The following is a 27,152-nucleotide window of genomic DNA, read 5'->3' as shown; positions in this document are numbered from 1 at the left end:
TTTGATTTCCCTCCTCTATTTTCCTGAAGTTTATTCATTTTTTCTTTATATAACTTCTTAAGCTATATCCTTATTTAACTCATTCATTTTCAGCCTTTCTTCTTTTCTAATATAAACTTTATAAGGTCACAAATTACCCCATGTAGGTATATCCTACAAGTTCAGGAAATTAGTCTTGTAATTATCACTCAGTTTTAAATATTTTCTGATTTCAATTAAGATTTTCTTTTGACCCATATATCACACACAAATATGCTTTTTAATTTCCAAAAGTACCTCTCTGTTATTAATTTCTAAGTTAATTTTATTGTAGTCAGAGAAAGTGATCTGTCTGTATGATCATATTCTTTGAAATTTTTTGAGGCATGCCTAACAATCTAATATGGTCTAGTTTCAAGAATGTTCTCAGTATGTTTGATAAAAATGGGCATTCTCTGGCTTAGTTCAGTATTCAAAATATGTCTACTGGTTTAAGCTTGTTATTTTGACCAAATCTCTATCCTTCTCATCTGCTTGATCAATTAATCAATGAGAATGGTGGGTTAAAATCTCCCGTTAAGAGGGTAAATTTATCAGCTTTTTTGTACTGTCCATCTTGCATGATATTCTCAGAAACTGTATCTATAGTTTTAGAATTATTATATATTCAATGAATTGAACCTTCAATCAATATTAAGTGGTCTTTAGTAATGTTCTTTGCCTTAAAGGTGTTGGATTTGATACTAATATACCTGCTCCAGCTTGCTTTTTAGTAGTATATTTTTGGCATACCTTTTTCCTTCCTTTTACTTTTGATTTTTCTAAGGTCTTAGGTTTTAAAAATAACTCTTTTAAATAGCACATAAAAATTTTAACAACCTAGTCTTACAGTATTTGACTGTGATTATTGATAAATTTGGGTTGCTATTTTATTTATTTTATTTCACTTTTTCTGTTTTCTTTTTAAAACCTTTTTTATTTCTTTTGGGTTGATGTGTTTTTCTTTCTTTCATTCTATTCTCCCTCTTTCACTTTGAAATTATATCATCTCTTTCTATTCTTGCAGTGCTTACACTCTAATTTTTAACATGCATATTTAACTTGACAAGTCTAAAGGTATTCTATATTTTTACCTCCCTCCAAAAAGAATCAAGACCTAGGTATGCTTCAACTCCAGTAGTACATGGCCCTATACCCACTATAGATCTGCCTATACTTTCCAGGATTTTAGTTTTACCTTGATTTTTATAAATCCTACAAACATTCACTTTTGTTGTTTAGCTGACCCACATGGTTATCAGACTCTTTGTTCACAACTGCCTGCCTCTCAGACCTCTTTCCTGGGGACACGTCTTGCTCCCTGGAGGACATCCTTTGGAAGTCCTTTAACGAAGTTTTGTGAGTATCAAACTCTCTCAGTTCTCTAGTCTAAATATGCCTTTATTTTACTTTCAATCTTGAAAAAACAATTTCACAGAATATGGAATTCTAGATTGACAATTATTTTTCTTCAGCACTTTGAAGAAATCATTCCAATATTTTTGGCTTCCATTTTTGCTGTTAGTCGATTTTTTTTTTTTTTTTTTCTACTGGCAGCTTCTAAGAGCTCTTTTAAGTCGTCAGTGTTTTAGAGTTTACTACAATGTGTCTAGGATCTTTAAAAAACGCGTCTTGCTGGGATCTTGTTGGGCTTTCTTAAACCAGAAAATATATCCTTCACCAATTTTTGAAAGTTGTCAGTCTTCTTCATTTTGATTCCTGCCTCCAATGCCTTTTTCACTGTTCTCCTGAAACTTTGAATTTTCTTATGCTGAGTCTGTTCTCTTCTCTCCTAATTTGCCAGGATCCTGATTAAATCTTGACTGGTACACTATTGCCACACTCCATTAAAAAAAAAAAATCCTTAATTCACATTTGTACCAACAGTATATAATGTCATGTCTACTTCCCCATATTCACTGACATTGAATATAGGTTAACAGTCACAACTCCTTGCTTTTTTTATTTTCATTTTTTTTTTTTTATTGCAAGTAAGGACAAATTTTATTTCAGATGTTTATAATTTATTTGTATTTCTACATTTATTTGTTCATTTCTACTAGGGTGCAGAGCTTTTTTAGTTTTTGTCTCACTGTTTTGTAAGCATGATTTTATAATAAATGCATTAAACTTTTATCTGAAAAGATTTTCTTCCTATCTTATCATTTACATTTTATAACTTTGTTTATAGTATTTTTTTGTTTTTCCAAAGTATTTTCCACTTTTATTTAGTCAAATGCATGTTTTGTTTTGATGTTCTGATATAAAGGCTTTCCCTACACCAGGAAAAAAAATCACTTACATTATTATTTTCCCACAATATTTTTATCTTATGATTAAATCAAAGATCATAAACCTGTGGCCTACAAAGTTACACATGGTGGTACAAATTTTTCTAAATTACCATAGTTACAAACATCTCAAGGACTGGGGAAGTTTACATGAAAATATGAATTTTAGCTTCTCTTGAAAAATCAGAATATGCAACACATGGGCCTGCATTTCTGAAATGGCACAGAGTACTTGAAAATGGTAGAAGCTCCTGCAAGTCAAATAGGAGAAGGTGAGGATCACTGGTAGTCATAGGACTAATGAAAAATGGACGCATTTAAGAGACACTTCAGAGATAGAAGCAGAGACAGCTTTGGTGGTCAACTACCAACACGTGCAGAAAGAGTGAACTCCAATCACGGTTTTTCTAGCTTTGGTGACTAAAAAACAGGGAGGGTGAGAGAGCTGGTAATGAATCAAGCTCTAGACTGAAGGACCTATAAGATATCGGGGTGAAGAGGCCTGGGAAGCAAATAGAAATAAGATGTGGAGTTTCGAGAGAAGTGAAGCCTAGAAATATATACTGAAGCAACTCTGGCCAAAAGCAAAAAGGTCTAGGATGCAGCATGTCAAGTGAGAAGTGAAGAGGACTCGGACAGAATCAACACTTGAGAGTCAGAGGAGAAAGAGGAGCCCATAGGAGTGGTCGGAAAGGAAATGGGATAACCAAGTGAGTGAAGTCTTGGAAGTCAAGGAAAGGAGAGTTTCAAGATCAAATGCCAGAGAGCATTAGCTGATGAAAGGATATAACAAAATATTAAGAGTTGACAATTAGGAGGTAGCTGATAGTATTTTTGAAGTCGCTTTATGGTAAGAATGAATAAGGATAAGAAAGAGGGCACAAAAAGGAAAACACCTGTTCTAGGAACTCTGAAAAGATGAGAAGCAAAAGACAGCATGGGAACTTAAGGGAAACTATTACAGGAAGACCATCGTATGTCTCTCCCATGCCATACTCGTTTTCATTTCCCAGTCTCGTGCTAGCTTTCCCACTAGCATTACAGGTGTGGTTAGTACCTTACAGTGGCTCTGTCTTTCATGATGCGTCAGTCACTGCTTTCTCTTTTAATGAATACATAGTATTTTCTATTCTATATTTTCTATTCAGCATTTGTTATAACAAACATTCCTCTCAGTACTGTCACTGTCATTTAAGATTTGTATCCCAGTTATAAGGTATTAGGTCTTTTTCCCATTTTTGATGCATTCACTCAAGTCATGGATGAAAACATTAAATATTCTCAAAGTTCATTATCAATACTACTGTTTCTTGCAGTTCTCAAATAAACCACTATGAAGTTCAAGTAATCATCTCCTAGTCTAGAGTCTTTCCAAGCCCCAATCATCAATCCATTGCCCATAACTAGACTACTTGGGGAATGAGAATCTCCAAGGTTGAGGTCTAGTACAACTATACAGATTTTTGTATCCCCATCACTTAGAAATCTGATGTAGATCTGGGGTGGGTACCAGAAAATTGCATTCTTTTTAAAGAGCTCTGGGGATTCTAATAGTTCAGGTTTGGAAGGCACTGCTCTAAATTTCATTTTGTTAATTTATAGGTAAAATGACAATGAAATTAATAGGAAGAGTCTTGCTAGAGTAATGGCGGTACTTTACAGAGTCCTCAGAAGACAGAGACAAAATGCAAGTTCTGTAGGTGAATGTAAGAGAGAAATTATCCTAGTTCCTTAAACACAAACAAGTAAGCCTTTAGCAAGAATACTATAGCAACAGTGAAGAGGCTTCAGAGGGAAGCTAATTTCTAAGGCACTCGAGGCTCAAACTACCAAGGCAATTTATGAGAAGCCGATGCATATTAGCTCAATTATTATCACGCCTCTGGAGGATTTCAAAGAACAGCTCTTATGCCTTGTTTTCTTTTCTCTCTCTCTCTTTTTAAACTGCCTGCTGATCTACCTTTCGCAGAAAAAAAAATCATCACATATTTTTATTTTTTATCTTGCACAGTCTTCAAGTTCACATAAAATGTACATTTTTTATATTTAAAAATTAATATATATGCAATGACTTATGATCTTAATTAAGATACTAATCGGATCTCATATAGACTCGGATTAAAAAAGGAACTATGTGTGCTGTGACTCAGGTTTTATTATTTCCAAAGAGTACCTTGATATTCTTATCTTAACTGCCTAAATGAGGCAAAGTTTAAAATGATATGTAAAGGGATCTTTTAAATTTTGTTTTGCTTACACAGTACCTACTGATAAATATCAAATGAACAAATGTAAATACAGATAAATAAAAAAAAATCACAAAACAAAAACTTCATTTTCATTATATATACACTGTTAACGTGAAATTAAGAGCGATATAACCAGACACCGTGTGCTGCCCATTGAGATGCAACAGGAAATACACCCCATCTACCACAAAGTACTCTTGCACAAGAAACAACTAGGGACCTGACCTCATCAGGCCTGTGGATCTAACTACCAGTTTACAGGAAATACAAGGGCTGGAAGAATATGTTACTATCACCATGTAGATGCAGCCAGCCAAACCCAAAATGTGGGAAATTCCAGAGGACACTTGACCCAGTTTCTTCAATCAGAAAACAGCAAGAAAAAAATTGGGAGGGGCATTTCCATCGATTCATAGAGATATTCATCTAAGGTAAAGAGAACTAACCAAAAGCAATAAACATATGAGGCAACCTTGTCTGGACCCTGGTTAGAATAACCCAACTATGGAAGAATTGAATAAATATTCAGAGAAAACTGAAGACATACTATATATCTGATAACATCAAACATTTTTTTTCCAGTGGCACTTTGATCATTATAAAATACCTTTCTTATCTTTTAAAGCTGTATATATTTAATCATTTGTGTGTAAAATAATATGATGCCCAGGATTCACTTTAAAATAATATGGGGGAGAGTGGGCAGGAAAAAGCAGGTGGGGGTATAAAATGCAATAACATTGGCTGTATGTTAAAAATGTGACATTGAATACTGGATAAATGCGGGTTCATTATGTGATTCTATTGTTGTATGTACTTGAAATTTCTAATAAGTTTAAAAATGAACGTGAAGATTCTTTTGAAGAAAGCTTAATTAAAAAAAAACACCGTCATTTGATGAAAACATCCAAGAACTTTAAACACGATGCAATTATTTTTCCTTTAAATATTTTTGTTAATATCCCTCTTGTAAAGTCTCAGAATATAAAGCATAATTAAAGCTTGCTTTTCTAGGTAATTTGCTAACTTTGAAAATGACACTTTATAAGAAACATAAAAATATTCTTTACTATGTAGTGAATTATAAACATAATCTTTAGAATAATTTTCCCAAGTAGATAATGATTATAAGTAAGCCTAAACAAAAAAATGATCCAATAGGTGGCTATAAAGTTTTCATCTTCCTTAAGCCTCAAGTAAGCACACAATTGTATTTATAGTAAGACCAGTAACTTCACCTTGAGCTTCATTAATACAAATGGCCAAGTTGACAGTATAACTGAATATAGGTATAGGTATAAATACAGGTACATACACTTTGCAGACTCAAACCACATTACCAACCTGCCAAGTATGGAGTATAAAGTGTACCACCCTTTAAAAATATAGCCTTGCAGTAAAAGGAACACATCTCTAAAAGCTGAATCTGGGAATCTGGTAGACTAAGATAAAGGAGACCTTCCTGCTAAAAACAAAGAATCCAGATAAAAGAAAAAACAAGTTTAAATATGTAGTTGAGTTCAAAAGAAATGGAAATATCAAGGAAATACCAGGAACAGAGATAAACAGAATAGGAAACCAGTGGGCTGATGCTCTAATGACCAACAGACAAGCATCAGATCAGATGTGCGCAGGTGAGGACTAAGGCTGGACCCTGCCTGTATCCTGCACCACCACCCACAGGAGTAAACACCGCTCTGTCATTTCTTGAAAACCCCTCTCCTTCGATTTGTGCATTTTCCCTTTTCTTGAATGCTGAGAATTCACCATTCCAAGGCTCCATAAAAGTGTCTCTTGTTTCATTATCCCAAATCTCTCAGCTTTCTGGATATCCATCCCACAGAACCACTTTTCTTTACTGTTCTACTGCCACCTTCCAAATGTAAACATCTATTAGTCACTTGACTGAAGCTGATGTTTCCAGTCCCCCTTCTCTTCATAGCCACGTTGTCTCTACCTTGGTTTTATTGGAGGTCCACAAGATATGAGGCCTTTCCACTTGGTATTTGAAAATACTGGACATTCTGCAGGGCTTTGGGGATCTCAAAAAGGGAGCCCTAGAGATGCTAGGGAGAGGTGAGGGAGCCTTGGAGCAGGCTATGAGTCTCAAAGCAATGCCCATCCAAGAAAGGGTATAAACACAGTGCATTTCCTTCAAGCATTTCTCCATCTCTCTCGCATTCCTCCCTGGCATTGTGCTGTTTGCTGGCTTACTATGTTTTTGTTTTCATCTTTCCTCAGTGGTGGATCACTCCCTCTAACTCTCCCAGAGGTTCTACAAGAGCCTAAATATCACTTCTTCTTAGGGCTGTCCTCAACACCAGCCTGGCCCACATCTCCAGTCCTCACGCCTCCCCCACGTCTTGCCCTGTGGTCCACTCAAGCTTATGCTCCATGGGCCTGCTTTTCCCAATCCGCCTGCACCTATGCTCTTCCACTTTACAGGTTTTCATCATCCAAAATCCTTCCCATGCATCAAAGCAAGTCTCACTTTTTCTCAGCTCTTTTCAAAACACAGCTTTTCTATAAAAAAAACCTTTCTGGGCTCAGAAAAAAAGTAAAAGATTCCTTAGAAATGGCAGTAAGGCCAACATTGTTAAACAAGTTTGGGCTGCATATCTTTGTCTGGGAATTATATGTTAGTCATATAACATAAATTAAATTTCACACTGATGATGAGCTGTTATGGCAGAATCAGGTTGGCAGCAAACTGAAGTATTTCCATGTAAGTGAGGCATTCTATCAAGTAAAGATTGTACTTTTTTTGACCCTGAAAATGATCTCAGTAGAGGAGTTACAGGGACTGGTGTGAATAGGAAATGGTTACATTTTTCTTTGCATTATGTCAAAGCTGGGTGTTTCTCTAATAGTAATAATACAACCAGAATCATCCAACTCATGCTACTTGTGTCCCTACTACATACAAGTACTAGGCGAAGCTCCGGTGTGTCAAGAAAACAACTTTGCTCCTGAGAGACCCAACTGAGGTCAGAGGGCGGGGCAGAGGAGTTAAAGGAAGAAGGGTACAAAATAGGTGCTACAGCAAAGGCATGCATTGGTACCATGGATGCCAAGAAAGGGCATGCCTAATTAAACGAGGGAAAGTAAGAAACTAAGTTGGGAGGAGGAGGATCCTCAAGGAAGGGAAACATTCAAGGAGAGTCTGGCAGAGTCCTGGATTCTGCCAGGAGGAGAGAGGATGGGAAGGCACTGCGGGCATGACTGCGTAAACCACGGACAACTGTGGGCTCCTGGGAACCCTGGTAGGGTAGATGAGGTTTATATTTCAGCATGCAGAGGAGGATGGACAGAGATAGGGTATGAGGCTGGAGGGATAAGTGAAGGACTTCAAGCTGTAATAAACTTTATAGCCTAAAGTAAAGGATTTTAATAGGAGTTATTGAGACCCATGAGTACCCCCAGTCATACCAGGCAAATACTGATAACTCATTGCAGCTTTTCTATTAATATGAGGATTGTTTTTCTCTTCACTGATTTGGTTAAAATGAAATAGAGTTGATAAATTTGTGAAAGAGTTTAATTTAAGTGAGAATTCTAGAAAAAAACCTTTTGGCAGAATCAGTTATATTTATTCATTTCATTAAAAATGAAGCATTTAGAAGAATTTAAAATGATGTTTACACTGACTAGTTTAAAACAGACTCATGATCCAGGCTAGTAAAAATGCCAGCTTTAACCCTGCTGGGAAGAAAATAAAATAGTTCTGTTACAAGAATGGAAAGATGATTTAAAATTTACTATAAAGCTATAGTAATCAAGACAGTGTGGTACTGGCCTAAGGCAGACACATAGAAATAGAATTGAAAGTTGAGAAATAAACCCTCACATGTACTGTCAACTGACTTACTACAAGAGCACCAAGATAATCTAAATGAGAACAGAACAGTCTTTTGAACAAATAGTAATAGGACAACTGGATCTCCACATGCAAAAGAATAAATTTGGACCCCTACCTCACATCATATACAAAATTAACTCAAAATGGATCAACGATCTAAATGTCAGAGCTAAAACTAAAATTAAAAAAAAAAAAGGAGTAAATATTTGTGGCCACAGATTAGGTAACTATTTCTTAAATATGACTTCAAAAGCACAATAACAAGGGAAAAAAACATAAAATGGACATCATCAAAATTAAAAACTTCAGTTTTTCAAAGGAATACCATTAAGAAAGTGAAAAAACAATCGATAGAAGAGGAAAAAAGTTTATGAATCATGTATCTTTAGCTAAGTAGCTTGTATCTAAAATATGTAAAGAACACCTATGACTCAATACTAAAAAGACAATACAATTAAAAATACGGACAAAAATTTGAAGTCATTTCTCCAAAGAAGACAAACAAATGACCAATAAGTACAGGTGGTAAATATCATTAGCTATCAGGAAAATAGGAATCAAAGCCACAATGAGACACCACTTTACATTCACTAGGATGGCTGTAATCAAACTGACCGAAAAGAATAAGTGTTGGTAAGGATGTGGAGAAAATGGAACCATCATACACTTCTGGTGGGAATATAAAACAGTACAGCCGCTTTGGAAAACAGTCTGGAAGTTCCTCAATATGTTAAACAGAGAGGCACAAGACAACATAGAAATTCCATTCTTAGGTATATACTGATAAGAAAACATACATCCACTCAAAAACCTATATGAATGTCCACAGTAGCATTATTCATAATAGTCAAATAGAGGAAACAACCCAAATATTCATCAATTGATGAATAAACAATCAAAATGTGCTCTACTCATACAATGGAATATTATTCAACAATAAAAAGGAGTGAAGTACTACTGGTAAATGCTACGACATGATGAACTTTGAAAACATTATACTAAGCGAAATAAACCAGTTACGAAGAACATATTTTATGATTCCATTTATATGAAATGTCCAGAATAGGCAAACAGATAGAGAACATAAACCGGTGGGGTTGTCTAGGGCTGGGGGTAGAAAGGGTGTTGGGGGAAAATGACAAGTAACTGATAATGGGGAGAGGATTTCTTTACAGGGTGATGAAAATGTTCTAAAAGTGATTCTGGTGATGACTGCCCAACTTTGTTACTATATAAAAACCACTGAATTGTATACTTTAAATGAGTAAATTGTATTGAACCATATCTCAGTGACGCTGTCATCTTAAAAAAAGAATAGGATGAAATGTTCCTCAGCTAAATGGGTGAGAAATGTCAGTATACTTCATTCTTAAAACCATAAATCAAATGTGAAGAATGATGCCTTCCTCTAAGTGAAAATAGTGGAGACTTTTTAAATGGGGTATATGATTGGTTGATCATGCTGGTAAATTCTAAGAGGCTACACAGAAGCAATGTTCCCCATCATTTTACTAGATTCAGCAAATGAATCGAGAATTTGATGAGTGAATTTTATAATTTCCCAACAGTAGGCCTCCTTGCTCTATAGATATCCTAATTAAGTTTCACTGATGTCTTTTAGCCCGTTAGAATACCATACACTACTATAGATCCCTTCCCCCGAGGTTCAGCCTAATTTTTACTTTTCTATAGTTAGAGAAAACATATTTAATAAGCTAGAAATGGGAAAAAAGAGTCTGAAAAAGCCTTCTCTCAAGAGGACTATTTATAAACTCTGTACTCTTTTGTTATTAAGAATTTAGTGTTTTACTAAACTGAGGATAAACTTACATAACGCAAAAATCTTACAGTCTTCCAAAAGTTCACATTACCTTGAAAGGAACCCCAGAAGCTGTTTATTTTCATATATATCTTATACAGAAAGATTTGCTAAGTGTTTCAAAAATGGTTTCTATTTAAGAGAAACCTTTATAAGTCATTCCTGTAAATAATGAGAATTTCTTTTCCCCCAAGGGAATAATTTCTGTTTTGGTATTTCTAAGAATACACAGGGTTAAAACTGTGTAAAATAGATTTTCTCACAGTTGGAGGAGAGTAAAACACCACAAATAGGAAACCAGACAGCTAGGGGGTCAAAACACTACACTTCCAGGTCAGACTTCTGGTTGCAATTAAGTAAAATTCCTTCAAATATTTGTAAGGAAATCATATTTTTGCCATCTCCTTTCAGGCCCTGTAACTTTTATTTTCTTTAGCAGCAACTTACATTTGTGGTTATATACATATTCATATTATTCATTAAATATGGACAGAAATGCACAAACATACACATCTATGTCAACACATACACCAATCTATGACCCCAGAATTGCAATTTGCTCTCGACCTCAAAGTTAAAATGAGGCATTCATTTTTTATGTCTGAGATTATGTGAAGCTAGTTTGGTTTTTGCTTCATGTAGACATGGATCATTTTCTTAAGATATTTCACAAAATAGGTTAAGCCAAGTTTCCCATTAGTTAAATAGTTTATGATCAAATAGAGTAAATTTGAAACTGATTAGAGTTTAGGCTCTAAGTAATACCAGCACTGTGGTAGAACAACAAATATAAACAAGCTCCTCAATTAAGTGCACGTGAGCAGTTATTAAATATGCCCCTACTCAACTCCCCAGGAATAGCCCAGGAGTTCACAATGCTTCACAAATACCCAGTCACTTAGAAATCGGTGCAAATTCATCTAGACAATATAAATCTCTCCTATACCAAAGGGACCAGATACTTCCTGCCCAGTTTATAAAAGTTGGTTACAGTGAATATAAAATTGTTATGATTATAAACAATCGAAGTGGTAAACTGAAAACAGTAACTACAAAAATATAATTTTAGGTTCTCCATTAGAATAATTAGGGTGTCATGTTAGGGAATTTGGAAATGAAAGCTCATTTTAATCATCCTTTGGGTGGCGGTCCCCAAAATTCCCAAGATATTTAGTTAGCAAATCTCAGTCCCAAAGCATTAAATCAGCCTGTTATCCGACACTAGGGCCTCTTCACTCATCCTCTATACCCTTCAAAATTAAAGGTTCTTAAAGATATTTAATCTGTTAGAGAACGACTATTTTCTCTTCTTACAGATATTTAATCTGTTAGATAACTACTATTTTCTCTCTCAGGCTTCCTGAGGGCTATTAATATTAGTGACGTGAAACTCAATTACTACAAATTTAAAAATCTTGGCATTGTGATTGGAGAGCCTGGCTGAAGGAAAAGAATTTAAAGGGAACAGACGAGTTGGTAAAAGCTTTAGCACCTCCCAGACATCGGAAGGCTATTGCTATATTGCAATGAACATAAAACTCCTGAAAAATGACCAGCACATGCCAAGGTAAATAGTATCCACTCTACCTTATCATCCCACACATTAAAAAATTAAATGCAACTTCTATGAGAAAAGGCCATTGCTTTATGAGTAGTGATGGCGGGGGGAGGGGGAGGAGAGCTTTCTTCATAAGTGTCAAACACAGGAAAGGTTGCTCCTTTTTAAGACTTTAACTGGGATGTGTCAAGGGAAAGTATAGCCCTGGAGGGGGTCTCCCTATCACCTTGTACATCCCACCCCTCAGCCCATCACTCTAACACACAAACACACAGACACACATACACACACGCACACACAAAATGTGGCAGCCAAACCACTCAAACAATATAAAACTAGTGTACTAGGAGGCGCCTTCCCAAATGATAGCATAAATCATAATTTTCACTGGGTGAACTGGAAGAACTGTAGGCTTTCCATCTGGTGATCACTATTAAAATACTGTGACAAAACAAATAGGTCACCAACAGAATGGTTTTACCTCACCCCTTATCAATTTAATAGATAAGTGACTTCCTCTCCCATTACTTTTTCTACTCCTCACAGGGCAGGAATGCCAGCCAGTTCCACCTGACCACCAAACAGGGTTTGTCTTTGAAATACCTAGTAATAAATCATAAATCTTCACAGAACTGGTAAGTGGGCAGGGCTCTTGGCCAATTAGGACAACTAAAATAAAAAAGCCTTGCAACCATTTTGATGATGACAAAGATCTTTCTAGAATCCAAGAGTCCCAGGAAATCTGGCAAAGTTGTTTTGAACTTTCTAAGTCCAGAATACACAGACGTTTTGGAGCAGCAAGTCTGGATGTAAATGTGAAAGCCCAAGCAGACTCAAAAGTAACACTGGAGTTGTATCACCATAAAAGACCCCAACAGAATTGGCATTATGATCTTAAACTAAGCAATACCAATGCGGATTTTGTTTTGTTAGGGAAAAATCTTTGTCTTTCTTATGTGTGGGGCAGGGGGTTAAGTGAGAAAGGCAGAGTGGGAGAGGCACTATTATACTCACAGGAAAGCAAGGCCAATCTAATAAGGTTTATATTAACATCGAAAAGGCCTACTGGGTAGTTCGAATGGATGTTCAACAATCTTCTGGTGTAGTGAAAAGAATCCTAATATTTTTAAAGCTTTGGATATCAGATTTTTTTTTTGTATTTTAATTTCTTGTAAAATTAGTAAGTAAGCAAAAGGTCAGTCACTGCAACCCTATCAATGTCTATAACAGGTGGCTATACCAAGTGGAACCATAACCTTTAACTATTTAGGGATTTTGTTTTCTTTCCATTTATTGTGATAATTGGTTAGCAAAGTCTCCCCAGTTTCTGAGAACATAAGCAACTTGTGTTGTCACTTTTGGTAAAATGTGTAAAACTTTAAGTTTTACAAATTGCCCATTCCTGGAAAAATAATCTTTGTAGAAACTGTGGCACATTCACCAGAGGGCTTAAAGGTACTTGCTTTCATTATTGCCCTTTTAAGCTTCTCATGTGTGGATGAAAGCCTAGAAAATGTTTTGATTGAGTATATTATGGGAAGAAATGTAAATAATAACCAAAGTTATTGAAACACATGTGTAAAGAGAAAACACATGTTTTCACTGTGCCCTAGGATAGGCCTAGTGAAATCTATTTCTATTTGTAAAGGGCTGTGAATAGAAAAAACGATGTCTAAATATTAAGAACATTTACCAGAACAGCAGATAATTGAAAATACGTTGTGCTGTTTTACTGTTTATAAAACCACACGAGCGCCAGTTCTTCCCCTTCCAGCTGTCAGTGTCTGACTGTGAAAGTCAGAGAACCTCCCCCATCGCTGTGTCTGCGACTGGAGTACAGGTCCATTCCTACAGCTGGTGTGCAGACAGGGCCAAAAGCTAATAGTCCGTGGGAATGGCTGACGCAAACCAAGGGCGATCGCTGAAGTTAGTATTTGTTAAGGGCCTATGTTTTGTCAAGGTTACCAGCTGTTGGATGTACAGTAATTTTTATTGCAAATGTGTAAGAAAAGGAGGTAAATTTTATTGTTAATGTGTAAGAAAAAGATATCATTCTATAGCAAGTTTTCACTGTCCTCTCTGAAAATGCCTGATGGTTTATATGAAGGGCTGGGCTCGAAAGGAAAAGTGTTTCGCTTCCAAAATTTATTTTAAATAGGAAAAGGCCCTGTCTTCAATAGGCTGGGAAAATAAATACATACCAAAACAAACAGCACATATACAAATTCGTACCCATGGGGACACTGGGAGCAGGACTCACAATCAGGCCTGTGTCTGAAGAACAGACAGAAAGCTTTCTTTGGCAGGTACAGTGCATCGGGCGTTGGGGAAAGGAGGGGACTATTTCTCAGACAGAGGGAAGAATAGGAAGAACTTGCTTGTTTTGGCAATTCTTGTCTTTTTCTTTTTCTCTTTTTGTTATGTGAACACCCACTGATTTCCTAACATGGTGGTAACGTGCCCCACCGCAGAAAGCTGTGTGGGTGTTGATGAAGAGAGAGGAAGCCTGATAATTCAGCTCTGAACATTTGCAGAAGACACCTTGGATGCCACAAAGGAACGAAAGTGCTACACACTTTGGCTGGAGATTTAAGCTAAGATTTTAGAGGAGCTTTCGGCTTAGAAGAAAAGCCAAAAAGAAAGCCACTGCAGACAGAAACCACAGTACCCAGGAAAATTTAATTTATTTTATGGCATTTTCCAAAGGACTTGGTTTCTTAGATGTTAACTGCAAGAAAAGGTTATACAGAATAGAATAATGGGCAGTAAAAAAAAAATTTTACTGTTCCATAAACACGAAATGCAGTGAACCCCTAGTATTTAGACAATGCGTTGAAATAAATGTTTGGAGCTGGAAGATGAACTGTTTTTTCCTTTTTTTATTTTTTCCATTTTTTTCCTTTCCAACTTATGATAAGAAATTAGGAGCTATAAAATCTGAAATGTAAAGGCAACAAACAAACATGACAAACAAACAGAGACTCTTGGACATGGACAGTGGCCTAATGGTTACAAGAGGGAAGAGAGGGAGAGGAAAGGGAGGAAGTAGATGGAGTAAAAGGGGTCAAATATGTGGTGATGGAAATGAATCTTACTGTAGGTGCAATATATATATGACTTACTGTTGAATTGTACACTTGAAACTAATTGGATGTTGTTAGTCGATGTCACTCAAATAAAAAAAAAAAAGATACCCACATGGTAGTTCAAGGACATTGTTCCTGGCTTCCACATGGTTAAAGACAGTTTTATATTTATGATTAGAGGGAAATTTTACTCATACACACACACATCATTCTCCTTAATAGGGATTCTAAAGCAGAGAAGACAAGCCCTGGGCAAGTTGCTTGAGCTCTGGTTCTGGTCCTCTTCTTTAGAATAAGGATTAAGAATGCCGGCTAGAAAGGGCTGTCCCAAGGATCTGCCATGGGTAAGTGGAAGACGCAGCATAGCACTAGCACCCAGCAGGCTGAAGCTCAGTAGCAGGTAGGTAGTAGGGATACCAGAGATGGGGTGGGCCTGCAGGGAAGGGATGTTCAGCCCTGACTGCAGAAGAGTCAGAAGATATTGCAGCTAATCTTACACTGGGGTAGGATGTGGTTTCGACTTTCTGAAAACCAAACGAGAAAAACCATTTAATAATTTGTAACTCACAAACTACGTTCATCTTTGTCTTTTGTTAAAGGAGCAAAAGATGTCGCAATGGGAGCATGCTGTAAATTCTTGGCAAATAATCATGTGATCTGTGAGTAGAAACTACAGTTCATTTCTTTACTGCTTCCAATGTGTGTGTACCTCCTAAGTGGCAGGCTCCACACTGAGTGCCGAACAGGACAAGATCCCTACCCTCTGGGAGGGAGGAAACAGGAAGTGCTACAGTCCAGGGTGGACAAGGCAAACAGAAAAGGAAGGACCAGGTCCCTAAGAAAGAACAGGCCTGAAATCAGATAAGGCTCCTTAGGGGAAGCAACACTTGAACACATGCCTGCAGGTGATGCAGAGCTGAAGAATAGAGTTTCAGGGAGAGGAAGCAGCATGTGCAAAGGCCCAGAGGTCAAAAAGCATGATGTTCTGGGGCCTGTCAGTCAGTTAAACCACAGTGACAAGCTGATAAATGACCACAAGAACTCTTCCAGGGTTGCCTGGCTAAAGCCATCTGGGACTAATGACTCCCCTTTCCATAGGGGAGAGAGGCTCCTCATGAACTCAGCTTCTCACAGGGCCAGCTGGAGAGCTGCCAAAGTCTCTGGGTATTGGGCAACAAAAAGGTTGATCAGTGGGAAAACTGGGGTCCCTCTGCTGGAATGTAACTATAAGGTACATGGAGCTGAACCCAGCCAAGCAGACCTGGCTACAGGATACTAAGACAGCAGAGGATCTGTATGCAGGTTGATCGGTATGAGATCATCAACCTATGCCAAGTGATTTCCCTGCGTTCCCAGGAACCCTCTGCACAATGATGGAAGCCCAATGTAGGGAGGACACTGCTACTGGGGCTACTTCTGAGTGGAGAGCCACCTTCGGAGTAAGGGCCACTCCTTTAGGAGTGAGAACCAGTTGCTGGAATGGTCGATGACCAGGACAGGCATGGTGTCTATAAACCACCAAAACCCAAGAGTAGGTTAGTCGCCTGGTAACGAGGTGGCCCTAAATTTGTAGTCAACTAAAGCCCATGGCTATGCAAAATACTTGTTCCACTAGAGGACCAAGAACCAATGGAAACCTTAGTAGGAGCCCTGTCACTGGCTTAACCCACAGACATTTTTGGCTTATTGGTTAATTTATTATGTCCATAAATCTGAATAATATGGAGAATATACTGAGGCCCTACTTAAACTTTATGTCATAGGCTGAATTACGTCCATCCCCATCCCTGTATGTGGAAGTCCTAATCCCCAGCACTTCCGAATGTGACAGTACTTAGAAACAGGATCTCTAAAGAGGTAGTTAAATTAAATGAGGTCATTAGGGTGAGTGCTAGTCCAATATGACTGGTGTCCTTATAAGAAGAGGAAACTGGGGCACAGACATGCACAGAGGGAGAACCATGTGAAGACACAGAGAGAAGAAGGTCATCTACAAGCCAAGGAGAGAGGCCTTAGAAGAAACCAACCTTGCCAACAGGGTTCCAGTCTCTGGAACCATGAGAGATTTAATTTATGTTGTCTAAGCCACCCAATCTGTGGTATTTTTTAATGGCATCCCTAGCAAATTAATACACTACATGATAGAAAAAAAATCTAGGTCTGGTGAATAGGGGCCTGACTTGGATTACCTTGAAGGAGAGCCGCAGGCTCTCCTCCTGGTCCCCAGGTTTCAGTCAGTTCTCCTCGAACGGAGAGAGGCTGGCATCCCTCAAGTAAGGACCATTCGATAACTCTGCATATATACTTATATATCTTCCACTTGGGATCTGTAGCTGTTTACAATGGTAATGAAAGAAAATACCAGAACTTTTGAGGGTGACTGGACATTGGCTCTGAGATAAGGCTAATTCTTGGGGTTCCTGATTGCCATTGTGATCCACCAAAGGATGATAAATAGAAATTTGGCTTCAGTTCATCTCACAAAAGGCCCAGCAGGTCTGTGAAAATCTGGAGTTGTCTTCTCAGCTGCTGAGTACATAACTAGGATAGATTTACTTTGCAACCAATAGGATCCATACTTGAACTCCATGTCTCATGCAGTGAGTGCTATTATGGTAATGAAGGGCCAGAAGAAAGTATCTGGAGTTCTCTTTCTGCATCAAAACAGTAAACTAAAAGAAGTATTGGTCCCTGGGAAATCACAGAAAATATGCCACCATCAAAAACTTGAAATATCCAGCAATAATTTTTCACATCATTTTCTCATTTAACTTGCTTCTTTGGCCTAAGTATAAGACAAATGAATCTTGGAGAAAGATGGTAGATTAATGTAGTTTTAACTAAGCAGGGATTTTTTCTAGAGGCAGTCTTTCAACTGGAGCACTATAGCACCTAGCGTCAGCAATACACAGCTGGTAAAATCTGGTATTTCTATCCCAGTGAACAGAGAACACAGAAGCAGGTTTCTATCTAAAGGAGGAATACCACACAGCGTCCCTGCTTGGCCTCATTTTCTGTTAACACTCTGCTTCAGCAACACTATCAGTCCACAGGGACCTTGATTATCTCACTGCCTTGTAAGATATTCTGGTTTACCACATCAGAGGCATTACGGTAGGACTTACAGGATAGCAGGCGGCATATATTCTAGATGTCCTTCTAGAATACATACACATCAGATGGTGACAAATGAATATCCAATATTCTGAGGGCACATGAAAGTGTTCACCTAACAGGAAAGTTAAGCTTTTGCACCTTGTACCCCTTACTACTAAGAAATAAGCATAAACATTGGTAGGTATGAGTGACCAGTTTACAAGCAGATAAAAATTTGTGTCTGGTTAATCAATGGCTCTTCTCAATAGGATGGTATCAGCAGAAGGGAATGAATGCAATAATACAACCTCACTCAGAGTGAAGAAAGAAAAATCTGTCCAGCAGGCAACAGTGAATAGTATATTTTGGATCCATTTGGAGCCTAAGGCATGAATACACACACACGAGAACTCGGAAGGATTGATGACATTTAGGGAAGAGTTATATAGAGTGTGAAAAAACTTTTATTTTATGTGAATGAAAATTCTCCAAAAGCTCCATTAAGAAGTTCTTATAATGAGCTGGACTAGATATCCTGCCCTGAGGACCCTGGCCAGTCTCTTCCCAGCCTCCAATTTACCTGCTCAAAGGGCTCATGAACCATATGGTCATGCTTGGGCTCAACAACATGGACTTAACTTTACCAAGGCTGAGCCCTGCCAAGTGCTCAATCTGTCAGCAGCAGCAATTAATGTGAGCCTCCCTTCCCGCTCTCTTATCACAGGAAGATGGGCCAGCAGCAGTGGGTGGATTATATTAGCCCCTTTCTCACAGAGAAGGCGATAGTTTAGCTTCACTGGAAGGTACTCTTATTCGGGATTTGAATGTGTTCTCTATGCCTGCCATGTTTCTGCCAGCCACATCACCCATGGACTTACTAAAGGTCTCATTCACGATCACCATCACAGTGCTTCTAACCAAGTAACTCATTTTACAAAATAAGGCAGTGGCTCATAAAATGCAATGATTCCATCAAGCAATCACGCAAGGCTCAAATGTATCTAGCCTTATAACAATGGTGAAAAAGTCTACTGAAAATTCAGTTATGATACAGATGGCAAGGTAGGACCTCATGGGATTGGGGTAAAGATATATTACGTACTCTGACCAGCAAAATGGTGTGTTCCTTTGGCCAGAATACATGGTTCCTGGAATCAGGGAGTGAAATGGGAAGTGACTAAAAGGTAATGAAACAATGACAACCTCATAAAGGCTGGCCCTCTGATGGCTCAAATCCCTTAGGAACGAAGGTTTGGATCACTTTACCAGGTAAAGAATACCGATCAGCTGAGTTACTGGCTAAGGACAAAGGAAATATGAAATAAATATTAAAGGAGGGGAGATATAAACACCAGATATTTATTTTATGTAACTGGTTACCAATATTAGAATGGTAGCATCTTCCTATACTGTCTTCCTTGCTGTATCATGTATACATTCAGATTGTAACTAGGTTTGGGGCTTTCTGTTTCCTTCCTATTTTATTCAAGGTATGTTGGCAATAGTTTACTTTATGATTTAGTCTATAGGAATATGGGCTGTGAATGAACTAGTGAAAGAATAAATATCACTCACAAATCCTGGGCCTGGATTTGAAACCTTGGGTGATCTCTCTTGGGGGAGATGCTGAGCACATTTCCTTGTAGTTAGGAGAGTTGTGTAGTTGGCAACAGCTTGTTGTTATTGTTTGGGAGTTTATGAAAGAAGAAAACTTCAGTAGATATTTGTAACTTGTGGCTATCCAACCCAAAATTTTGATCATCCTCTCCCTGTGTTTGCTAACTTTGACATTTTATAAGTCCTCTTTTCCTAAGGTAAAAGACAAACATTTTGCATCCCCTAGCTCACCTGCAACTAGGGTAAAGCCATGGGATCTAGTTTTGTCTTGCAGAAAGTTCAGAAGGAGCAGCTGATGCTATGGCTATGTGCTAGGCAGTCACCCTTCTGTAGGTTGGGGCAGAGGCTGGTACCTGGTCCTGAGCCCCATAGACAGCAGCTGAAATAGTGCATGTACCAAAGCTGTCCCCATATTGTGGCTAAGGCTGTGCTGTCCGTGTTGTTTCAGAATGGGGTTGTCTGGCCCTCCCACAGGTAGGTCCAGTGAGCTACCTAATATCTTTAACCAACTTCTTCTCTGACGAGCTAGACCCATTCTGCCTAGTATCAAGCAGAAATGCAACTAAATGATGGATATTAGGCAACTAAGGTTCCTGACCACAAAAGGGTTTAAGCTGGAGACCAATCCATTTTTGTTTTTAAAAGGCCACTTTGGCAGCAGAGGTGTGGATGAGCTAGAAGGAAAATCAGGAGGCTGTGGCAGGAATTCAAGAACTGATTAAGAGGGGCCCTGACCAAGGGAGTGACAATGTGAAAAAGAGGGAAAATTAAGAAGAGAAAACAAACAACCCAATACAAAGATGAACAAGGGCTATAAATATTCAGTTCTATCAATAAAAACAGAAATGTAAATAAAAATCAAAGAGTGAGATATCTTCTTTTTAAAAATTTGGCCTGTCAGACTTCGAAAATTAAAAACATTGGTAACACCCAATACTGGCAAGGCTAATGGGGAAAATATTAATGAGGTATAATTGACAGTGATGTCTTTTAAAAAAAGTTCTTACAACATTAATTTTTACTGAATCTATGGAAATAACATTTCAGGCGACCTAAAAAAGATGAGGGTACTGGCAAATGTCTGTGCTATGCTGTTTGCTGACTGAATTTGTGAATACTCTTTGTAGTCCTTTATATTATGACTAAGGAAATGGTCTCAAGGCCATTTATGCTACTTTTTCAGAAAGAAAAGTCAGAGCATGAAAAACATTACTTTTACGAGTGTAATCAGCAAAGTTACCAGCCTAGTGACTTCAGCTCACCTAGCATTCTGTGTTAGGTATCTGTGCCATGAGGAAGCACTTTGCTACTATACGAACCTGGAAATGGAAAAAGGTAAGAAACACATGCAAATGAGAGAAGATATCCAATTTTCCCAGAAGCATGAACCGCCCACATCATCCAAACCACCTATATGGTAACGACAGCCACTTCTAGTTTCAGGGAACATGAGACACAGAACTGAACACTGAGGAGGAAACAGGGAAAGCCTTATGGTTAGTGGCTTTGAAATTGCTTTGAAAAAGGCATTCAAGGAAGATAATTAAAGTAGCTGAGAACAGGCAGTTCGATAAATGTCTAAGAGGGATGTCTTTGGCTCTGAGGAAAGAATAAAAGCATAACTTCGGTTTCCATTTTTTTGTGGAACTGTTAAACAATGTAAGACAGAGGAATGCTGTGTCTGTCTAATTCATCCCTGCAGGTGTGCATGACCTAGAATATGATGAATCTTAGTCATATGGGAAAAGCAAACTTGTGGAAGAGATGGGTCAACAATGCCCTTAACTTTTAGAAATTACTTTAGTATGAGGTTAGGCACTTATAACTTATGCTCTTGAGTTAAGCACCAAAGTATTAGAGAAGAAAAGCAGCCCTGAGGTGGCAAAGAATTGATCTTTACCACCAAAAGGGAAGGAGAAAGACAGGTAAATTGATTATAAGACAATTATAACACAATGTGACAAATATAGAAGTGGTAAGTGGCAGGAGAGGGAAAACTGAGAGGAGTTTGGAGAAGTAATAGTTGACTAAAAGTTAGATGGGAGTCTTCCAGACAAAGGAGAAACCTGTAAGTGCAAAGGTATAAAGAATGTAGGTTTGTAGGAAAGAAAGTTAGTAGCAGGAGGAGACAAAGTGGGATAGGTAAGTTATGGCAGGCCTTGACCTTGCTACAAAGAGGAAGGATATAACCATCTATGTAATCTGTCACCTGAACAAGCATTTATTAAGTACCAACTGCAAGCCAGGAAATGCGCTCCATGCTGGAGATATAATAGATAATAAAAGAGGCAGAACCTGTCTTTGGGCAGCTTACACATTTGTGGAGAGATAAGGCAATCATCAAATGGTGTGAACAAAAGTTCAGGATGCTCATGGGCCTGGAGTGAGGGGACCTGTCGACAGGATAAGCTTCCCTGAGGTATAGGCTCTGAGCAGAAAGCTGAAGGAGGCATAGGAGAAGGGGAGGACTTGTGTTCTAACATGGGCAGAGACCTCAAGATGAGTAGGAGAATGGAGCTTTGATAGGAAGGCATTAAGTCTGCTGTGGCTGAAAGAAGAAAGAAGGAAAAAGTGGTACAAGATGAGGTTGGAGAGGCATCTACCCCTGAGGTCTTGATCTTCATCCTAGAAGCTTTGGGGGAAATCCTGAAAGGCTGCAGAGGTGCACAAGATCAGACCTGTGATTTTAAGGGATTACATCAACTGAAGTGCTGACAGCAAGTGATGCATTGGCCAGAGCAGATGCAACAAAGTCAGTTAGGGAGCTGCCGCAGTTGTCCAGCTGAGGCAGGAGCATGGACTAGCTGGCAGCGACAGAGAAAGAGAATGGCTAAGGTGTGAACATCAAAGGACACGTTCAGGTAAAGGTTAACTGTCATCAGAAGTAGGAAGGATAAGAAAGATGGTGCTTTCACACCAAATGTTCTTCCATAGAGGGATGGATACTCAGCACAGCTATTCTTTTAAAGAGCAAGTGACATAACATTATTATCATTAGCATCCTGCCTCCTGTCAAACAACTGCACCTCTTATCTCACCATGAAGGAGCCTGACATTCATTCTGTTGGTGGTCACTGAAGGAAGGGTCCGTGAAGCATATAAAGGCTTCTCATTGTTGGAGGTTGTACAGTTAAGTAAACCAAGTCAAAGGCAAATGACAAACTGAGAAAAATCATTTGTAACATGTATAACATACCGAGTATTAATATCCTTATGGAGCTCAATAAACAAATAGAAATATGAACTTAAATTAGAAATACTATAAAGAATTTGAAGTTTGCAAATATGTATATCAGGATGTTCACTGCACCATGGTTTACAACACTGAAAATACTAGATGCAACCTAAATGCTCAACCAATAAATGAGATTATGGACACTTAGTGGAATATTATGCAGTCATTAAAAATGGTGATGTGGACCCTGAACGACCAAAACAATTCTGAAAAATAAACACTAAATTGGAAGACTCATACTTCCTAATTCTAAAACTTACTACAAAGCTATGATAATCAACATAAGGTGGTACTGGCATAAATACAGATATATAGACCAATGGAATAGAATGGAGAACCCAGAAACAAACCTTCACATTTATGATTGAATGATTTTCAATAAGAATGCCAAGACCATTCAGTGAGGGAAAAGACAGGCTTTTCAACAAATGATGCTGAGAAAACTGGATATTTATCTATAAAAGAATGAAGTTGGACCCTTACGTTAAACCATATATAAAAATTAACTCAAATGGATCAAAGACCAAAATTTAAGAGCCAAATCTATAAAACTCTCAGAAGAAAAAGTAGAAAAGAGTTTCATAACATTGGATTCAGCAGTGATTTCTTGGCTATGACATAAAAAGCATAGGAAACGAAAGAAGAAATAGATAAACTGGCTACATCAAAATTAAAAACATCTGTGAGTCATGAAAATGAAAGGATTATGTGCAAATCATATATCTGATAAGAAATTAATATCCAGAATATATAAAGAACTCCTACAATTCAAAAACAAACAAACAGAAAAAAAAACAGCCAAATTAAAAAATGGGCCAAGGACATTTCTCTAAAGATATGTAAATAGCCACTAAGCACATGAAAAGATACTCAACATCACTACTCCTTAGAGAAATGCAAATCAAAACCACAATGAGATACTACTTCATATCTATTAGGATGGCTATAATCAAAATAAGAAGAAAATAAATGTTAGCAAGGTTGTGGAGAAATTGGAACTCTATGCAATTTCTCAAAAAACAAAAACAAACAAAAAAACCCCCACAAAATTACCAAATGATCCAGAAATTCCACCTTTAGGTTAGGTATATATACTCAAAGAATTGAAAGCAGGACTCGACCACATATTTGTATCACAATGTTCACAGCAGCATTATTCGCAATAGTCAAAGGTAGAAACCACCTAACTACCCAACTACTTCATTGACGGATGAATGAAAAACAAAATGTGATATATATTATTATATATACAGTCTTCCACCGCTAAACAATGCTAAGACATTAAAATTGCTAGTACATCACTAGGTGATAGGAATTTTTCAGCTCCACTATAATCTGTGGGACCACTGTCCTATATATGGTCTGTCGTTGACCAAAGCATCATTATGAGGTACATGAATGTACATTTATATATTAAATACGTATTTATTTATTTTTGTTTATTTACCAGTAATTACTAAATACATAATTAACAGGGGGTACAGGGGACTGGGGAAAAGAGTAATGAGTAATTATTATTTGATGGGTAGAGTTTCATTTTGGACTAGTCAGAAAATCCTGCAGATGGATAGTGGTGAAAGTTACACAAAAATGTGAATGTACTTAATGCCACAAAGTTATACACTTGAAAACAGTTAAAATGGTAAATTTTATGTTATGTATAGTTTACCACAATAAAACAATGTTTTTTAAGTGGTGATGTATGTGTTTAAAGAACTTCTATACTGTGTAAGGCGGAAAAAAATAGGTTACATAATTATTTGTACAGTAAGATCACTTTTCCGTTGAAAAACAAACTTCTTGTCAACATGAGTCCAAGAAAGGCTTTGGTTTTTATTTTGGGGCCAGTACTGTGTTTCCTACCTGTGAGAGAGGCTGGGAAATTGAGTATTTAGCTTTCCTCATTTAGTAGAGAGGAAAGCTAGTTGAGGATGGGGTACAGACCAAACCACTACCACACACCAGAGATGGAGGTCGTAGAATCTCCTCTGTTCCTTTTCCTTTTGTATACGTTAGAAAGTGAGACTAGCCAGATCTGCTCGCATACAAAGAATGAAAGCTCCTATGGCTTTTCTTGAGATTTATACTACTACTAAGCAAAAAAACCCAGAAATTATCATCTAATACAATATTGTTTGGACTAAAAATTCCATTTGTTCAAGGCTTTCAGTTTGAGTAAAATTAATGTCTGCCTACTTATCAGCTGTGCTGAGTAAACACTTCAGATCAAGTAAGCCTTCAAAGGCGGGTACTTAACTCAATTCTTTTCCTAAAGAGATGTTGCATTAGCATAATCTAGTTCACAGCAGCCCAGCACTGTCCTCTGAGGATTAACACGGGGTTCACTGTATTTGTACCACAAAGAGTGCTATGAATGCTGACTTAGTAAAAAAAAAAAAAAAAAAAAAAAAAATTTAAAACACAACAAAGACAGACTGGAAAGAACAGTGGGGCTGGGAGTCAGAAGAGTTGGATCTGAGGTCAGGTTCTGCCACTTGCCACCAGAGTACTTTGTCATTCAACGCATTACCGAATCTGTGTATCAGGCACTGGGCTAAGTACTGGGGAGAGAAGGGGGGATGAAAATACCAAATAAACAAGAAAATCTCCGTCCTCAAGAAGATGACTTTTTATTCGGACGAGCCCCTTCGCCTTGCAGATCCTCAGCTCCTTCACCTATCACTCAAAGGCATTACCATTCTCAAAGTGTTATTAGGAAATATGGCAGGATATTTTGACCTTAGTGACCCTGAACATTTTGGGTCAGATAATGCCTTGCTATGGGGGGTGGGGAGGCTGGCCCATGCACTGTAGGATATTTAGGGGAATCCCTGGCCTCTACCCACTTGATACCAGTAGCTCCTCCTCACTGCTCCCACCCCAGTTATGACAACCATAAGTATCTACAGACATTAGCAAATGTCCCCTGGGGCAAAATCACCCCCAGCTGAGAACCTCTGAAATAGGGTGATGTATGAAAGCATTTAAAAATAGCATAAAGATCTAAATCCCGTATTAATGTAAATCCATTTTTAAGATTACTTGTCAAAAAAAAAATCCTTTAAAAAATTTGGTTTCCTTAGGAATGTTTTTATTTTCTATTTATACACACACACACACACACACACACACACACACACACACACACACACACATATTTTGCCTACCATTAAAAGTCTTTTGGGGCTTTTTGGTTAATTTTCTTAACCCAAACAAAACATCTTCATCAGAACATATTTTTAAAGTTCATCACTGTACTAACATGACAGAGTCAAACATAATTGCCATCGTTACAAAGCAGACATTTTATCCAAAATCAAAGTTCTCTGTGCCTACCTTTTAAGGACAAGGGGCTGGATCTTGTGAATTCTGCATTTGTTGGTCGGTGGTGTTTACGAACTTCCAAGTACTCCTTAACTCTTGAATCAATGGTTTCTTTTAACAGTAAACAGACTTCCTAAAGTGAATTAAAATAATTAGAGATAACTTTCTGATTTAATGCAACACACAAAAAAAGTCAACATCATGCATATTAAAAAAATCAACAGTAAATATTTCATTTGCTTTTTTAATTAGCTGTGAATGCCGAATGTTATATGTGCTCATGGATAACACTGAAGATTTAAATTTGCTACTTCAGTTTGTTCAAAACTATGATGTTGGTTCACTTTGTTATCTAAGAAATTCATTTAATTTACCTCTGCCTCCGTTTCACATTTCTAAAAGGAAGAGTAAAACGCCTCAATGTAAAAATTAGGGTGACAAGGTGATGAAATCAGTGGCGTAAAGACTTTTCACATAAATATCAGTTGTATTGTGACATATAGAAAAGTCAAATAAAGCCATCACTGGTTGGCAGCAAGAGCCCAAGGAAAGAGCATGGTGGCCAAGCAGGGGATTGTGCAGGCAGGTAAGAGTCAGGACCTAGAGTATATTTAAAGGGAACCCTGACACCAACCCCATTAATGAAGTGGGGACAGCATCCCATGGTTTCATGCAGGGACACAAGGCACGGTGTCACCAGATCTTCCAATTTGTTCAAGAGGAGCCAGAAACAGTGATTTTTATATAAAAATTTCCCATTTTTCAAATTTGGGTCAGAAAACTTTAAAAATCTAAACACTATCTATCGTTCATTAGTTTCTGGCCTCAGGTTTACAAATCTACTAAAAAAAAAAAAGGAACAACTTTGAGTAGGAGGTTGAAGAGAGAGCTGGAAACCAGTAATCTGGTTTTCTTCCATGCTCTTGTTGATGATACTGTGCATGCCCATTTGCTTTTGTGAAAATTGCACACTATATTCACCTATTAATGATGAAAATAA

The 27,152-nt window shown here is 37.7% G+C and overlaps 1 protein-coding gene across 1 annotated transcript in view; it reads right to left on the bottom strand.

The window, feature by feature from the left end:
• The window catches only part of LOC107507102 (SLX4 interacting protein), a 171,297-nt gene that overhangs the window by 35,070 nt on the left and 109,075 nt on the right, over positions 1-27,152 (bottom strand). The window contains exon 5 of the mRNA XM_016138102.2: positions 26,165-26,285. Within this exon, the coding sequence (XP_015993588.2) occupies positions 26,165-26,285 (121 nt within the window). The remainder of the gene's footprint in view (positions 1-26,164; positions 26,286-27,152) is intronic.

The sequence above is a fragment of the Rousettus aegyptiacus genome, unplaced genomic scaffold (assembly GCF_014176215.1).
Source record: "Rousettus aegyptiacus isolate mRouAeg1 unplaced genomic scaffold, mRouAeg1.p scaffold_m13_p_12, whole genome shotgun sequence".
Classification (NCBI taxonomy): Eukaryota; Metazoa; Chordata; class Mammalia; order Chiroptera; family Pteropodidae; genus Rousettus; species Rousettus aegyptiacus.
The sequence above is the reverse complement of the archived record's forward strand: the minus strand, read 5'-3'. Positions and strand labels throughout refer to the sequence as shown.